The 18,532-nt window shown below is 40.2% G+C and overlaps 1 protein-coding gene and 1 pseudogene across 1 annotated transcript in view; both read right to left on the bottom strand.

Annotated features, from left to right (window-relative positions):
• LOC128108812 (ATP-binding cassette sub-family G member 3-like) overlaps window positions 1-18,532 on the bottom strand; it is a 62,332-nt gene that overhangs the window by 10,101 nt on the left and 33,699 nt on the right. The window contains exons 10-12 of the mRNA XM_052735845.1: window positions 14,568-14,650; window positions 2,101-2,190; window positions 550-674 (exon numbers count right to left, since the gene is read on the bottom strand). Of these exons, the coding sequence (XP_052591805.1) occupies window positions 550-674; window positions 2,101-2,190; window positions 14,568-14,650 (298 nt within the window). The remainder of the gene's footprint in view (window positions 1-549; window positions 675-2,100; window positions 2,191-14,567; window positions 14,651-18,532) is intronic.
• The window catches only part of LOC128108691 (ATP-binding cassette sub-family G member 3-like), a 159,554-nt pseudogene that overhangs the window by 107,375 nt on the left and 33,647 nt on the right, over window positions 1-18,532 (bottom strand).

The following is an 18,532-nucleotide window of genomic DNA, read 5'->3' as shown; positions in this document are numbered from 1 at the left end:
CTCCAATTCCAAGAGATCTCACAAACTGTTCTGGCTTTCCCAAGAACTGCATTCACTTAGTGTATACACACACACACACACACACACACACACACACACACACACACACACATACACACACACAGACAGAGAGAGAGAGACAGAGACAGAGAAAGAGAAAGAGACAGAGAGACAGAGAGAGATAGAGAAAGACAGAGAGAGACAGAGATTCAAATGCATAAATAAAAGAAAAATAAATCTTTAACAATACCTATAGATAGATATCTCATAACTGATCTTGCTTCTTTGGCACTGTCTCAAATGAGTACATTATTTCTACATTCATTATAATACACAGAATCTCTCGTAAAAACAGTTTCATAACAGCTTTTGTAGTATTTTGTGAACAAGTCTTGGAGACTTTCCTCACACTGAACACCTGTTTTAGATGACACACAGTGGAGACGTGCTTTTCTACTCATGCTTTTCTACTTTAGACTTGCCACAGTTGTACAAACCAAAACACGCTCCCCCAAGAGTAAAGACACATTCTCTTGCTTTGACACTTACCTACTATGATGAATACTATAACAGTAAATATAATACTTGGTAATAACAACCTGGGTACCAGCTCACCCAGCAATTTCCCAAGGAAATATGGTGGCACTCTGTAGTATCCACTGGTATGCTCATGTCTACAGAGACAAAGATCACATTATACATCCTTAGGTTAGTCCAGAAGGCACAGGAGAGATGCTGGCTAAGCTGACTTCTGCCACCATAGGGAGCCTAACAGGACACTGTGCCCTGTGCTCCAGGCTGACTCCCATGCACGTCCCCATTTTAGGGACCAGCATCCCTAGGCCAGCATCCTGATGACATTCTCACCATGACTCTCTCCATCAGAGAACTCTCCCCATTTTGTCCACTCTGGTCACACAACAGCCCCTCCAGGGAAACAGCCCGATGTGTCCACTCTACTCAGAGTCCCTGAGGAGCAGCTCATTCCTACCTCACCTCAGACAGTGGTCATGGAGACTTCTCTCCTTTCAGTTCTCATGAAGAAGGTAACACTGTCACTCTGAGGTCACAATGCAGCTTCAGGACACAACATCCTTCTCTCCAGCTACTCTCACTTTAGGACAGATGTACTCCTCAGTAATCTCTCTGTACAACTGTGAATCTTTACCAGATACCAAATCTAATCCTTTCCCTTCCAGCCCTTTCAGATCCTAAGCTCTTCCCCTCCCAGTGTCTTCATTGTATCTCTGTGGGGTTTTTGTTTTGTTGTTTTGTTTTGTTTGTTACAGACTCACCAGTATAGGCTAACCTTAAATTTCATATGCAGGCAAGGATGACCATCCTCCTGCCTCTACTCTGGCCCCAAGTGCAGGAATACAGCCACGCTCAGGGTTTTGTGGTACTGTGAATCTAACACAGGGTTTCAGGCACACAAAGCAAGCACTCTAACTACTGAACGAGGCCCTCAGCTCCTCTCTGAGGACTCCTCTCCTGGGCATGTACTTGGAGGCAAATCTTGGCCATCTCTGAGAGAATTGAATCCTAAGCATAGGCTACCAGGAAGTTTCTTTCCATGTTTGAAAAGCACAGGAGATAAACAGCCCTTTTCTACACAGCTGCTGTCTGGCTCTTTCCAGCCCTCCATCCAGAGGAGACTCTCATTCTTGTGCAGGTGTACCTCTCCAACTCCAATGTGCTGCTGAACCCACCACACTTCAGCTCTGTGGAACCCCTGACATCTTTCTTCGGGAGGTTATAAATTTCCAGTGATTTTTAGGCCCTACTACTGTACTGTTCTCAGCACTGAGATCTGGTGACCACACCCCAAATTTGAAACTTCACTGAGCAGCAGACCCCTCTGCTCTTGATTTCCCATCCATTTTTTATTAATATTAGTCATTTCTTTACATACTTCCAAACACCTGGTGCCACAACAATGGTAAACACAAACTTTTATAATTTCTTTACTTTTCAACTAAACAAATAAAAAGGGGGTGGAAAATACTGGGATTTCGTGAGATAACATTCTAGGTTCACTATGAATTTAAGCAACTTGATCACTGGTCCCCAATGCTTTCTCCTGGAGCAGGAGCTACTCACAGAAAGCGATCCCAGTCGATCATGAAGAGCTGCCTGGTAGACAAGCTCCTGACACATTCAAAGCCTGTGAGCAAGAAGAGCAGGCTGGCTCTGGCCAGAGAGAAAAGAGGCAAAAGAAACAGCAAATTCAACATTAGAATGGTTTTATCCCAGGTGAGCTTGTTCTCTATATACAAAACATCACAAAGATATTTAAAAAAAAAAAAAAAGCAGGACTGGAGAGATGCCTCAGCAGTGAGGAGTGGTTGTTGCTCTTGCAAAGGACCAAGGTTTAGCTGCCAGCACCCACATGGTGGTTCACAACTACCTGTCACTCCAGTTCCAGTGGATATGATGCCTTCTTCTGATCTCCACAGGTCTCAGGGCACATACATGGTACACATACATCTATGCAGGCAACAGTCATACACATAAAAATAAAATAAGTATTTAAAAAACAAACAAGGATAATGTGGAATTGTTCTGGTAAAAAATGTTGGATGGTATGAGTTGAGTGAGTTATTCATCTTCTCTATCTCCACAGAGGTATCTATTAATCAAAGTGTGTCCTCTAAAATCCAACAATTAGATAATGACCATTAATATAATGATCGTAGAGTATGTCTTTTAGGAGTACATTAGTCTTAATTGAAATCATGAGATTGGAGCATCATATGTGATCTGTGTTAAACTTAGGGAAGAAACAGCAATGTAGTGTCTGCCAGGAGAGAGCTGAGAGAAGGTGGCCAGACAGGAAGAGCCTGGGAGAGAATCCTCACCTCAGACTCTCCCACTGCAGTGTGGAGAAACATTTACTTTTAAATTTACTGAGCCTGTGATATTCAATCATGGCAGCCCAACCCATCATTTCAATTTAACTAACAAAGTTGGTAAGCATCATTTCTAATGTATAAAGAGAGAAACATAAAGATTAATAAAACTCCAAGGAGTTTTCGTATTTAGTTGGCTGTGTTGATTTACAGAAGAATAAGAATGAAAACATGGAACAGTGGAGGAATCTCTACTCAACAGCTTACTATAGACATGGACTGTAGAAATATCTTTAAAGCCTTGATTATCCCTCAAATAGGCCAACAACTTCCTGCATGGTTTCTAAAGAGCTCAAAAAATAAACTCAGTCATGCTTATTTATGAAGATGTAATTTGTGTTCTTGTGATAGCGGATGGTAAGCAGGAGGAGGGGAATAAAAGGCCCTCTGCAGTTATCTGTTTCCTGGACACACATGTCAAGTTCCTCTAGACAGATGCATGATTGTGTCCTAACAGCCAGCTACATAACACCTTCTCAACTGACAGTCAGAGGTCAGTGACTCTCTTTATCTAGGTACACAGTGGTGGTTAGATATCCAGATAAGATGATGGGGGGCCTTGTTGGAGACTAGGTTTCCTTCTACATTAAAGAAAAACTCCATTTTATATTCTACCAAAGGCCAGATTAAAGAAAAACAATGGAAAAGAAAGACAACCTAAGAAAGGGTAAGACTCCAAGAAGAGCAGGAAGCAAGACTTCCAAACTCCTGGAACTTGGGAGACAGAGGCATGAGGACTGCTGCAGACCAAGGCCAGCCTGGGCTACATGACAACTGTAGCCCTGCTTCAAAGGTCCAAACATATAGCAGAGAACCTGAGCACTCCATGTCCAATAATAGAGTGGAGAACTTGCACACTCGGTCACCAAACAGAGAAGAGGACCTAAACTAAAGCCAGCCTGGGCTACATGACAAGTTCTGGGACTGTCAAGTCATAACTGTGGCCTCAAAGCACCAAACAAGAGCAGAGGACCTGACATGAGCACCCCATGACCAAGCATAGAGCAGAAGACCTGGCTCTCTCCTCCTCTCCTAATGAGCCAGTCTTGTTTTCAAGGCTTTATTCTACTAAATGCACAACTTTCTCTCCCCCCCCCCCCCCCCCGCTCTTTCATTCTCACACATACCTGTTCCCTGGTGCTCAGGGCCTTCTTTCTCTCTCTGTCTCCAATGAGTTGTCCTCAAGTTTCATCTGAGCTTACTTTCATATATTTTATCAACAAAACCAAGAACTTAGAAAGGGAAAGTTATGGCCCTAGCTATACTTAACCATATGTACAACATCTACTTTCTTATCTGATTTTTTTAGATATCATAATTATAGATTGACAACCTATAGCTACATATTGAAGTTATAAAACCAATATTATTCATTAACAATTTTGTGAAATAATTATATCAAACTAAATTAGATGTTGCCCATCACTATAAATATACACCATTTTTATGGTAATGCACTAGAAATATATTCTCAGAAACTTCAAAGTGTGTATTAAAATTTGTTGGATTGAATGTGCTGCGCAGTTTATCTCAAAGGAAAAAAAATCTTACTTCTCCTGTTTATCAGATTTTACACTCTTTCCCCACTGCCCTGGCAAAGTATACACTATGCTACATGGAGGTAAATTGCTTCATAATTCACATCTAAGTGAAACATGTTTGTTGTTCTAGGTTTGAACTATTTTACTTTGCATGATGTTCTTCAAATCTTCAATTCTAATCATATTGTTGCATATTCCCATTTTAAAGATAAGCAACATTTTGAGTCACATTTTCTTTATTATTTATTTTTATTAAGAATTTTTTTTATTCATTTTACAGACTGACCACAGATTCCTCTCTCCTCCATCCTCCCCTCCCCAACCTTCCCCCCCCAAACCTATCCCTCATTCCCTCCTCCAACAAGGTAAGGCCTCCCATGGGGAGTCAGCAGAGCCTGGTACATTCAGTAGAGGCAGGTCCAAGCCCCTTTTCTTGCATCAGGGCTATGCAAGGTGTCCCACCATAGGTAGTGGGCTCCAAAAAGCCAGCTCATGCACCAGGAAGGGATCCTGATCCTACTGCAAGGGGAACCCTTAAGCAGATCAGGCTATACTACTGTCTCACTTGTGCAGAAGACCTAGTCCAGTCCCAAGGAGGCTCTACAGTTATTGGTCTAAAGTTCATGAGTTCCCACTAGCTTCATTTGGTTGTCTCTGTAGGTTTCCCCATCATGGTCTTGATGCCCCTTGCTCATAGAATCCCTCTTCTCTCTCCCTTCGACTGGACTCCTGGAGCTCATCCTAGTTCTTGGTTGTGGATTTCTGCATCTGTTCCATCAGTTACTAGATGACAGTTAGGGTATTCAACAATCTGATGACCGGGATAAGCCAGTTCAGGTACCCTCTCCACTATTGCTAGTAATTTAAGCTGGGGTCATCCTTGTGGATTCTGGGAACTCCCCTTGTAGCTGAAAGTTTTCCTGTGTCCCTCCCAGTCCACAGCTGCTCACACCCAAATAAACACACAGAGGCTTATATAATTATGAACTGTATGGCCTAATGGCTCAGGCTTCTCACTAGCTAACTCTTACATCTTAAATTAACCCATTTCTATAAACCTATACTTTGCCATGTGGTTTGTGGCTTAACAGTACTCTACATTTTGCTTCTTCTGGTGATGGCTAACACGTCTCCTCTGCTCTCTTTTTTCCTTCCTCTCTCTCTCTACTTGGAATGTCCTGCCTAACCTTTTTCAGCCTCACCATTGGCCAAACAGCCTTTTTTTTAAATCAACCAATCAGAGCAACACATTCATAGCATACAGAACAACATCAGCCATCATTTCCCCTTTTTCTTTCTAGTCAAAAGGAAGGTTTTAACTTTAGCATAGTAAAATTACATATAACAAAAGAGTTATCAAGCAAGAATTATAGTTACAACATCTAGTTTATTTGTATTTGGCAAAATTAAAGAAGATATCCTATCTATCCTATATTTGTGAGTCTAAGGTTTCATATCTAATTTATCCTTTATCATAACCAAGGAAATTATAACAATCAAATCTTCAGCTACATCAAAGACCTCAGAAGGATATACTATAACTTAAGTAAACAGGAAGAGCATTGTGAGAAACTTCCAAAAGTCTAGAATGACAGAGACAACTGTTTATGTGGACAGTCATCCAAAGTTCCTCTGCAATGTTGGAGCATCCATCTTTAGCCCACAGGCCTAGAGTCTCTCAGTCACTTTTCTCTGTATCCTGTACAATGTCTGGCAGTTTATTCTGTGAAGCAGGAACCTGAAGGACCATTTTGCCTTGCAAAGTTCAATGGTCACCTTCCTATGGGTCCTGCATGTCCAGTCAATATAACATTTTGTCAAGGAGTCCAGGCAAGAACAATTTCTTGCCCAAATGGCTATTTTTGCCAAGAAAAAGATAAACTCCATATGGAGTGTCTTCGATGCTCATCTTTTTCTTTGAAGTAAATTGGTGTTGTCAGGAGCAGATGTGTTTCACTGTGCAGAAAGTCTGTTTTTAAAACAGTTTTAAATGCCATAATCTGGAGGTCTTTGAAGTGTTTGAAGATTACCTACCTAATTGAAATATATCTATGTATACCTAGAAAACTTAGCTAACATGACTACAAGTTTGACTATCATAGAAGTCTTACCAATACTCTACATTCCCTAGCACCCAGTTTCTCCCTATCCCCACAATGTCTCCCTCTATGATGGTATCTCTTTCATTGCTCTCCCACTCCATCCCTGTTCCAGCTTGACCATCCCATTCCCTTATGTTTTAATCACCCATACCCTACACTCTATTGCTCCCCCTCATCCCCAGTTTACTCAAAGAGATCTTATCTATTTCCCCTTCCCAGGGCAATCAATGTGTCCCTCTTAGGGTCCTCCTTGTTAGCTAGCTTCTCTGGAGTTGTGGGTTATAGTCTGGTTACCCTTTGCTTTACATCTAGTATCTACTTATAAGTGAGTACATACCATGTTTGTCTTTCTGAGTCTGGGTTACCTCACTCAGGATGATATTTTCTAGTTCCATCCAATTGCCTGAAAATTTCATGATGTCATTGCTTTTTACTGCTGAGTAGTACTCCATTGTGTATACGTACCACATTTTCTTTATCCATTCTTCAGCTGAGGGGCATCTAGGTTGTTTCCAGGTTCTGGCTATTGCAAATAATGCTGCTGTGAACATAGTTGAGCAAGTTTCCTTGTGGTATGATTGAGCATCCTTTGGGTGTATGCCCAAGAGTGGTATAGCTAGGTTTTGAGGAAGACTTATTCCCAATTTTCTGAGAAACTGCCATACTAATTTCCAAAGTGGCTGTACAAGTTTGCACTCCCACCAACAGTAAAGGAGTGTTCTCCTTGCTCCACATCCTCTCCAACATAAGCTGTCATCAGTGTTTTTTATCTTAGCCATTTTGACAGGTGTAAAATGGTATCTCAGAGTCATTTTGATTTGCATTTCCTTGATGACTAAAGATGTCGAGCAATTCCTTAAATGTCTCAGCCATTTGAGATTTTTCTCTTGAGAATTCTCTGTTTAGATCTGTACCCCACGTTTTAGTTGGATTGTCTGGTATTTTGCTGTCTAATTTCTTGAATTCTTTATATATTTTGGAGATCAGCCCTCTGTCAGATGTGGGATTGGTGAAGATCTTTTCCCATTCCATAGGCTGTTGTTTTGTCTTATTGACCATGTCCTTTGCCTTACAGAAACTTCTCACTTTCAGGAGGTCCCATTTATTAATTGTTGCTCTCAGTGTCGGTGCTGCTGGTGTTATATTTAGGAAGTGGTCTCCTATGCCAATGTGTTCAAGGCTACTTCCTACTTTCTCTTCTATCAGGTTCAGTTATCTGGATTTACATTAAGGTCTTTGATCAACTTGGACTTGAATTCTGTGCATGGAGATAGATAGATATGGATCTATTTGCAATCTTCTATATTTTGACATCCAGTTATGCCAGCACCATTTGTTGAAGATGCTTTCTTTTTTCCATTGTACAGTTTTGGCTTCTTTGGAAAAAAATCTGTTTTCAGGTGTATGGATTAATGTCAGGGTCTTCATTTCTATTCCATTGGTCCACATGTCAGTTTTTATGCCAATACCAAACTGTTTTGTTACTAAAGCTCTATAGTACAGCTTGAGGTCAGGGATAGTGATACCTCCAGAAGTTGCTTTATTGTACAGGATTCTTTTAGCTATTCTGGGTTTTTTGTTTTTCCATGTGAAGTTGAGCATTGTTCTTTCCAGGTTTGTGAAGAATGGTGCTGGGATTTTGATGGGGATTGCATTGAATCTGTAGATTGATTTTGGTAAGATTGCCATTTTAATATGTTAATCATACCTATCCAATTGCATGAAAGATCTTTCCATTTTCTGATATCTTCTTCAATTCCTTTCTTCAGAGACTTAAAGTTCTTGTCATACAGATCTTTTACTTCCTTAGAGTTACCCAAGGTATTTTATATTATTTGTGGCTATTGTAAATTGTGATGTTTCTCTGATTTCTTTCTTGGTCCATTTATAATTTGTATAAAGGAGAGCTACTGATTTTTTTTTAGCTAATCTTGTATGCTCCTACATTAGTGAAGGTGTTCATCAATTGTAGGAGTTCCCTGGTAGAATTCTTGGGGTCACTGATGTATACTATCATATTATCTGCAAAGAGTGAAAGTTTGACTTTTATTTTCCAATTTGTATCCCCTTGATCTCCTTTTGTTGTCTTATTGCTCCAGCTAGAACTTCAAGTACTATATTTAATAGATATGGGAAGAGTGGACAGCCTTGTCTTGTTCCTGATTTTAGTGGGATTGATTTGAGTTTCTCTCCATTTAATTTGATGTTGGCTGTTGGCTTGCTGTAAATTGCCTTTATTATATTTAGGTATGTTCCTTGTATTCCTGTTCTCCTCAAGATCTTCATCATGAAGGGGTGTTGAATTTTGTCAAAGGCTTTTTCAGCATCTAATCAGATGATCATGTGGTTTTTTCTTTCAGTTTGTTCATATGGTTATTACATTGACAGATTTTCGTATGTTGAAATACCCTTGCATCTCTGGGATGAAGCCTACTTGGTCATGGTGGATAAGTTTTTTGATGTGTTCTTGGATTCAGTTTGCTACTATTTTATTGAGTATTTTTGCATCAATGTTCACAAGGGAGATTGGTCTGTAATTCGCTTTCTTTGTTGCATCTTTGTGTGGTTTGGGTTTCAGGGTAACTATAGCCTCATAAAAAGAGTTTGGTAATGTTCCTTCTGTTTCTATTGTGTGGAATAATTTGAGGAGTATTGGTATTAACTCATCTTTGAAATTCTGGTAAATTTCTGAATCAAAATCCTCTGGTCTTGGGCTTTTTTTTTCCTTTTTTTCTCTTGGTTGGGAAACTTTTAATGACTGTTTATATTTCCTTTGGGGTTATAGGTCTATTTAAATTGTTTATCTTGTCTTGATTTAATTTTGGTATGTTGTACCTACCCAGAAAATTGTCCATTTCTTTTAGATTTTCCAATTTTGTGGAGTACAGGTTTTTGAACTATGAACTGATGATTCTCTGGATTTCCTTGTTGTCTCTTCTTATGTCCCCCTTTTCATAATTTGGATGTTCTCTCTCTGCCTTTTGGTTAGTTTGGATAAGGTCTTGTCTACCTTGTTGATTTCCTCAAAGAACCAACTCTTTGTTTCATTGATTCTTTGTATTCTCTTTGTTTCTATTTTATTGATTTCAGCTCTCAATTTGATTGTTTCCTGGCATCTATTCCTCCTGGATGAGTTTCCTTCTTTTTGTTTTTTCAGGTGTGCTGTTAAGTCACTAGTGTGAGATTTCTCCAACTTCTTTCTGTGGGCACTTAGTGCTATGAACTTTCCTCTTAACACTGCTTTCATAGTGCCCCATAAGTTTGGGTTTATTGTACACTCATTTTGATTGAATTCTAGGAAATCTTTAATTTATTTCTTTCTTTCTTCCTTGACCCATTGGTGATTCAGTTGAGCATTATTCAGTTTCCATGAGACTGTAGGCTTTGTGTAATTGTTGTTGTTAAAATCTAACTTTAAGCCATGGTAGTCTGATAAAACACAGGAGGTTATTCCAATTTTTTTGTATCTGTTGAGATTTGCTTTATGATCGAGTATGGGGTTGATTTTAGGGAACGTTCCATAGGGTGCTGAGAAGAAGGTATATTCTTTTGTGTTGGGGGGAATGTTCTGTAGATATATATTAAGTCCATTTGAGTCATAACATCTGCTAGATCCCTTATTTCTCCATTAAGTTTCTGTCTGGCATACATGTCCATTGGTGAGAGTGGGGTGTTGAAGTCTCCCACTATTGGTGTGTGGGGTTTGATGTACTAAGTCTTAGTAATATTTCTTTTACATATGTGGGTGCCTGCTGTGGGATGTTCTGTATGGCAAATGTGTTGCTAATTGGTCAATAAATAAAACACTGATTGGCCATTGGCTAGGCAGGAAGTATAGGCGGGACAAGGAGGAGAAAAAAGCTGGGAAGTGGAAGGCTAAGGCAGAGAGAAACTGCCAGCCGCCACGATGACAAACAGCATGTGAAGATACCGGTAAGCCACGAGCCAAGTGGCAAGGTATAGATTAATGGAAATGGATTAATTCAAGCTGTAAGAACAGTTAGCAAGAAGCCTGCCACGGCCATACAGTTTGTAACCAATATAAGTCTCTGTGTTTACTTGGTTGGATCTGAGGGGCTGTGGGACTGGCAGGTGAGAGAGATTTGTCCTGACTGTGGGCCAGGCAGGAAAACTCCAGCTACAGGTGCCCCTTTATTTGGGGAATGAATGTTCAGAATTGAGACTTCATCTTGGTGGATTTTTCCTGTGATGAATATGCAATGTACTTCTCCAATTCTTTTGATTAATTTTAGTTTGAAGTCTATTTAGTTAAATATTAGGATAGCTATACCAGCTTGCTTCTTAAGTCTATTTGATTGCAAAGTCTTTTCCCAACCCTCTACTCTGAGGTAGTATCTGTCTTTGAAGTTTAGGTGTGTTTCTTAAATGCGGCAGAAGGATGGGATCCTGTTTACGTACCCATTCTGTTAGCCTGGTGAGTCACATTTTCTTTATCATTTATGTGATGGTAGACACTTAAATTCCTTAACTTGATTACCGTGCATAGCATTCCAATGAACATCAGACCTCACTAGCATTTTGGGTAAATGATTTTAAATGTGCATATAAGTATGCACAGGATAAATGTCTATGTCCAATTATTTCTTTCAATGACTTCTCCTTAATGTTTGGCTACCACCTCAACCCTATAATGTTGTTGAGCCAAAGAAGTTCATATGCCACAAAATTCAAACACAGTTTCTAGTTATACAGTTGGGCAAAGTACAAAGGCTTTGCTGGATACAATAATGAGAAGCATCTCTGGCCTCTTGAACATTACTGATGAAGTAAATATTGATATTGACCCTGAGATTAATTTAATAGCTTTATTTTATAGATGATGGTGAGGAAGTGTTTTGAACTGTCCTACTTAGGTTTCTTTTACTGTGGTGAACACCCTGACCAAAAGCAACTTAGGGAGAATGGAATTTATTTGGCTTATGTATATGAGGTCACAGTCTATCCCCAAGGAAAGTCAGACAGGAATTCAAGGCAGGATTCTGGAGGCAGGGATGAAAGCTGAAGCCACAGAGGAGTATTCTTTACTGGCTTGCTCCCCATGACTTATTCTGCCTGCTTTTCTTAAACAACTCAGAATCACCTGCCCAGAGGTGGCCCTGTTCCCAGTGGCCTAGCCCCTCCCACATTCATCACTAATTAAGAAAATGTCCCACAGACTGCCTACAAGTCAATCTGATAGATGAATCTTCTTAATTGAGGTTCCTTCTCCCACATGACCCTGACTGTTCCAAGTTGACAAAAAACTAACCAGAACACTAACCCAAAGAGTCAACCACTAATCAGGACAACAGAAATAAACCACGTGCAAAGGCCATTGCCACATACTCCAACTTCTTATAAAATACTGGTAGTAGAGAAAGTGGAAAATACAAATTAAGAGCATTTCACAATTTCTAAAAAGAATATAATAACAAAACAAGTAAGAAAGCTCTTCTTTATGTCTGCATTTTCCAAGAACATTTTCACATGAGGTTTTTCAGAGTTTATGTATGAATGCTTCCTGTGACAGTGTCTACACTGTCTGTCTTGTCTGTGCTCTGCTAGGTTAACATGTGCCATCTACACAGGGCACAAACCAAGAACTAGCAGATTTGTAAAGCATTCAGACTTTTACCATGAGGAATATGAAAAGAGGTCAGATAGAAACAGATGTACAGAGCATCTCACTGCAGACTAACTTCTGATCCACATAGAAGGCAATTCATAGAAGAAGTAATTTTTATGTTCATTCTTTTCTTCAAAATTAATCAGTGTTTTCCACATATCAAAACAGATTTATGGGGCTGTGAAGGTGACCTCTTCAGTAATGTGTCTGCCATGCAGCCATGAAGACCTGATTTCAAATGCCTACAACACATATAAAAGTACACAGGCACAGTACTTCTCATCTGTAACTCCAGTGATGACGGGTACAGAGGTGGACACTTGGAGCTCATTGGCCAGTCAGCCTAGCCAAGTCAATGAGCTCTAGATCCAGTGAGGGACCTGCCTGGATAAAGAAAGTGGAGAGTCATGGAAGAAAACCTGGCATCAACCTCTGACCTCCACATGCAGATACATGTATGCTCACCAACATGCACATGAGCACACACTCACATAAACATGAGTGCAGCCCACACAAACCTGTATATATAAGACCTCTCTCTCTCTCCTTCTCTCTCTCTCTCCCTCTCTCTCTCTCTCTCTCTCTCTCTCTCCCTCTCTCTCTCTCTCTGTCTCTCTCTCTCTCTCTTACACACACACACACACACACACACACACACACACACACACACACACACACCCCATGACAATAGATGCTTCCTTTAGTTTCCTTCAAGGAAGCTCCATGGTCAAGCCTCTGTGGCCACTGGGAGGTACCCTGAGGGTGTGTGTGTCAATCAGTGAGGTTGTTGGGCAAACAGTGGTATGCCACACATAAATTACGGTGAAAATTCTGAAAATTGTAATCCTGATTAAAAACTATTTTTGGAATATGCTATAGTCATTAAAAAGATTTAACACAAAAGGATATCTTAAAAGCCACATTATAGCTCAAATTAGACAAGGACCACAAAGGTGACATCTATAAGACAAGTCAGGAAAAACTGAGTCCCATCCTATTACCCCATGTTCACATTCAAACAAAGCAAATATATTAAAGAAAACTGGCACTGGAGCAACAAAAGATGAATAAATATGTAAACTAAAAACATTTATGCACCAAGACACTATAAACAGAATAAAAAGGAAATTCACAGAAGGAAAAAAATGTATGTGGATCATGTATCTGGTGGGGGACTCACATCTCAGAAACAAAAATAACTGTAACTCAATAGCAAGGAAAAATGAAGGGCCAGTGAGATGGCTCAGCAGTAAAGATGACTTGATGACTTTGAGTACAATCCTGAAACCCATGTTGTAGAGGGATCAGCTCTTGTAAATTGTCCTCTGACCTCCATGTACATGCTGTAGTACACACATGCCCACACACATACATGCACTAAAGAAATAATTTTGGAAAGAAAAGAAAACATTCCTATTTAAAATGGGAAATTGCAGACAATTCATGAAAATCCAATGAATTGTGATTTATTTTTTTGTTAGATATCTTATTCAAAACAAGAAAGAACATAAGTTTGGGGAAGGATGTACACATTGGAGCCCTTGGGTTGGGCTGGTGAGGATATAAAATAGTACAGTGGAGTTGGAGACAGGACAGCAGTTCCTCAAACAATTAACCCAGTGGCCTATGATTTGGCAAATTAAGCTTTCTACCTTAAAGAACAGAAGTCTGGGGTTCAAGCAGATGTACTTGCACACTCAGCAGCATGGTTCACACCTGCCAAAGGTGAGAGCAAACCACATTTCCAGACACAGATGAATGGGAAGCAACACAGCACACACACACACACACACACACACACACACACACACACACACACACACACACACAAACACACACTAGACTACTATTCTGCCTTACAGAGCCCAAGAAATCCCCACACATGCCACAATTTGATGAGCCTGAGGCCATTAGAGCAATGGAAACAAGCCAGCCAAAACAAACAAAAACAAAACCCAAAGAACACCAAAACACAGATACTTGTGTGGCTCCAATTCAGGGTTCCCATATTAGTCATAAATGACAGAATGTAGAATGGTTGATACCAGGAATCGGGAGTGGGTAGTATGTGGAGTCTTCTTTCAGAGCTATGGGCTTCCATTTGGGAAGATGAAAAAATGCCCTACATTTAGAGTGTGGTGATAGTCACATAACATGAAGCTAAAACTCCTAAAATGTCAAGTGTGTAGTATGTAGAGTTTCATACTATTTATACACAAATATATGTGAAAAAGTGAGTTCTTCCACTCAACCTTCAATGCACCAACACTCTATTACATGACAAGATGTTTATTCTGTTCTTGTCAGGAATTCCTATTCTTAATGGATTTATATAAGCTTGAACAAAGTAACAACATTTTTCTCAAAATCAGGATCCAAATTTGCTTACCTGGCCTGGACTTCTGTACAATCACTTCTTAGGACACGGAAAGTGGTACCCACAATCACAGCCAGTATGACTGTGATAATTAGCTTTCAAAAAGAAAATGGAATAAAAGAAAAGATTTCCATTAGGAATAGAAAGTATTCTATACATTGTGCATTATTTTAGGATATACAGTTTCCTAATCAGATCTTTCCAGTGAGATAAACACTACATTTTGGCCAGAGTCCCTAGAAGAATATTAACACACATGTTAATAGACTGCTTATGTGTTAATCTGAAGATTAAGGTCTCTGCAGTCTGAGGCTCTGACAGTACAGACCCTGGAAAAGCTAAGATCTCTCCCAGTGCTCCACCAGGAATGGCCAGTGAAGGGCTCAGTTCAGATTCTGAAACATGGATGACACAGGTGGAGAGAATGCAGGTGCCTGGGGAGGTTGGGGACAAACCAAAGTAAGTGACAAGGTGTTCACCTGAACTGAGACCTCAGCTCTGGTGCAGCGAACATGTGCAGTTTCTACTTCAAGTGGTTTAAAGAACTCGGGCTTTCTTTACTCTAGTTAGAAACAAGTTCACCCCAGGCCAGGGGACAGCTCAGTGGCAGAGCCCTGCACAACATACACTAGACCTAGCCCTGATCCCCTCAACTGCAAACCAAATAACAAAACTGAAGATGACTCACAACCCAGTTCCTAGCAGTGGGATCTTGTGTGCTAAGAAGGGGGGAGCTGGTCCTCACCTGTGTCTCCTCTGGGAAGTCTGTGCCTGTGTGGGAACGAGCACTATTGCTGTCACCACAGTGTTCAGACAGCGTCCTCTGGGTCACCTGATGCCCCATTGCCCCTCATCTCTGTCACTGCTGCTCCATCAACGTCAGCCAGAGCGGCCTGTGCTCAAGTCTCATCTAAGCTGCCAACTCCTGCAGACCCTCATCTACCTCCATCCACTCGGTCTGTGCAGACAGTCACAAGGACCTGCACTGCTTTGGTTTGGGGTTAAAATGGCTTTAAAAGGTGCTTCACTTAACAAAGGTGTGAGGCTACATAATGCTGTAAGTTATTTGAAAAAAAAAATCTAACTATTATTCCTCTGATGATGTTTTAAAAGTAGAATATTATGATCTAAGGGAAAGTATCCTCTTATGTAATTTGGTAAGTTAGAAACCAATCCCAGGGCTTAGAGATAAAGCTCAGTAGTTAAAGCTATTTGCTGCTCTGGCAGAGGCAGCCTGGGATTTAGTTCCTAGCACCCAAACTGACCCTAACAACCTTCTGTAACTCCAGTTCCAGAGGATCTGATAACTTCTTCTAGCCTCCATGGGCATGCACATGATGAATAGATATACATGCAGGCAAAACACCCATACATAAAAAAATAAATAAATAGTTTTAAAAAATAGTCCTCAATTTCTAGCATGGCTAACACACACACACACACACACACACACACACACACACACACACACACACACACACAATTCTTACCTCATGATATTGCCTCACTGCTAAACAATGAGTAACACAATTTGATGAATATAACTCACTTTTTCCCAATCATAATGAATATTTTTTTTTCAAAAAAGAATGGACACAAAAATGCCTTTTTTGTGACATAAATGCCCAAGTAAAGACCAAAGTGTCTGGAGAAACTGACAGTATAACTCCAATGGTAAGAATATTCACATATATGCAGGGAAGGAAGCAGCATTGAAATATGAAAAGGGCAGCACACATGTTAAGAAGTAAGTGGTGTTTCATTACAGCCAACAACACACGACCTTTCAATGTTCAACAGAAACTAAATTCCTGAGAATAAAATAACAACACACTAACAGCAGAACTGACTATAAGTTCTGGTTGGACAGGGATGTAGGTCCATGGTAGAGTGATTGCCCTCTCATGGCTGAGGCCCCAGGATCAAACACTAACACAACAGAATCCTCAACATCATGAAATAAATATGAATGAATAAGTGATGGCCCAAATGAGCTGGAAGAACCACATTTCTTTGTGACATTCATGTTAAAATAACAGAAAATCTTAAGGCATGATGATTATGGTGATATTTTATTTGTATTAAAATATTATTTGTATGTTAATAAATAAAGTTGCCCGGGGGTCAGAGCTATTAGCAAGCCATAGGAAAGCAGGGCGGTGGTGGCGCACGCCTTTAATCCCAGCACTTGGTAGGCAGAGCTGGGTAAGTCTCTGTGTGTTCAGGGATACAGCCATTATTGGATACACATGCTTTTAATCTTAATACCAAGCATGGAAAACCTGGAGGCCTATACAGACAGGCTGTGAGGAGGCGGTCATGTGGTTGGGTTTACAACCAATGAGAAGGCAGGACAGGAACTCTATATAAAGACTTTAACACAGGGGTAGCTCTGGTTCGGAGAGGTAGGACCACCGCAGGAGGAAGGGTAAGGTTTTAGCTCTTAGCTCTGACCTCTTGGCTTTCTTCTTTGCATTGGTTCTGTGTTTATTATTTAATAAGAAGGTTGGATACATCTACATTTGGCGCCCAACGTGACAAGAATTCATTAAAAACCGCTTGGCTTGGCTTGGCGGCAGGTCCGGTTTCCAGCCTGGGCGGCCCGGCTGCCTAGCTAGGGCCCAGGCCTGACTGACCCGCAGCTGGAGCTACTTGCAACTGCTACAAACAACTCAGACCTGCCCTGCTGAACAGGGCCCCTGCCTGTAAAGCCAAGGCTTGACTCGGCTCAAGCGGCTATACTTTCTCTCTCTCTCTCTCTCTCTCTCTCTCTCTCTCTCTCTCTCTCTCTCTCTCGCTGGATTCACACCTCGAACACCAGGTGGCTGTGAAATTCCCTGGGATTCTACTGTTCTACCCAGACTTGGTAAGTCAATTAACATATCTATTTAAAAGAGAATTTTTTTCTACATTAAAAAAAAAAAATGGGCTTTATGTGTACATTGGAAGAAAATTGGGCTTTGTTTGAAATTTTAGGCACTCTGACAATGGAACAACTATATGAAAAGATTAATATTGATTGAATTATTCAGTTTATTACTTTTCTTATCCTCATTTTACTATTTAAAAAGATCATCAACTTAAGTGCCAGGATAACAGTCTTAGAAAAACTTGTTAAACCGGTAAAAATGAATTATAGAGAAATTCAAATTCAGACAGAAGAAATAAATAGTGAAGTTGTTTCAAAATTGGATCGTAAGGTTACAGAAAGAAAGCCAGTTTTCACACAATCACCCTTAATTTATCCAGTAGCCGTACAGCAGCTACCTGATGAAGAGAATGAACAAAATACTTGGGTTCCAGTTGAAATGTTAGACTTACGAAGATTTAAGGAGGCAATAGCATCTTATGGCATGCACTCCCCATATGTAAAGCAAATGTTAAACACCTGGTCAACTTGTAATAGGATTATACCAAAGGACTGGCGGGAATTGGCACAGGCTGTTCTTGAACCCGAACAAAATCTCCAGTGGAAAATGTGGTTCAGTAATGAGGCTAAAAATATAGAAAGACAATGGAGGGATAGCGGAATACAAGTCTGCCAGGATCAGCTTATTGGCGAAGGCCAATATGCTTCAGTACAAACACAATGTTCATATGATGTCCAAACCCTACTTCTATGTAAAACGGCAGCTTTGAATGCATGGGACAGAGTTGAAGAACCAGGAAAAAAAACTGAGTCATTTACAAAGGTTATACAGGGCCCCAAAGAATCTTTCACAGATTTCTTACAAAGATTGACTTCAGCAGTACAAAAAATGGTCCCGAATTCAGAGGCTAGTCAGATAATAATTGAATCTTTAGCCTTTGAGAATGCAAATGCAGCGTGGAAAAGAATAATTAGGCCGTTAAAGGCAAGATCTGCACCTTTGGAAGATTGGATTAGAGATACAGTTAATGTAGAGGCTTATGACCATGATGATATGTGGGTAGGAAAAGCAATTTCAAAAGATTTGAGCAATGTTAGATGTTTTGGA

The sequence above is a fragment of the Peromyscus californicus genome, unplaced genomic scaffold, assembly GCF_007827085.1.
Source record: "Peromyscus californicus insignis strain IS unplaced genomic scaffold, ASM782708v3 Scaffold_13__1_contigs__length_99412109, whole genome shotgun sequence".
NCBI classification, from domain to species: Eukaryota; Metazoa; Chordata; class Mammalia; order Rodentia; family Cricetidae; genus Peromyscus; species Peromyscus californicus.
Note: the sequence above shows the minus strand (reverse complement) of the source record. Positions and strands in the feature narration are given on the sequence as shown.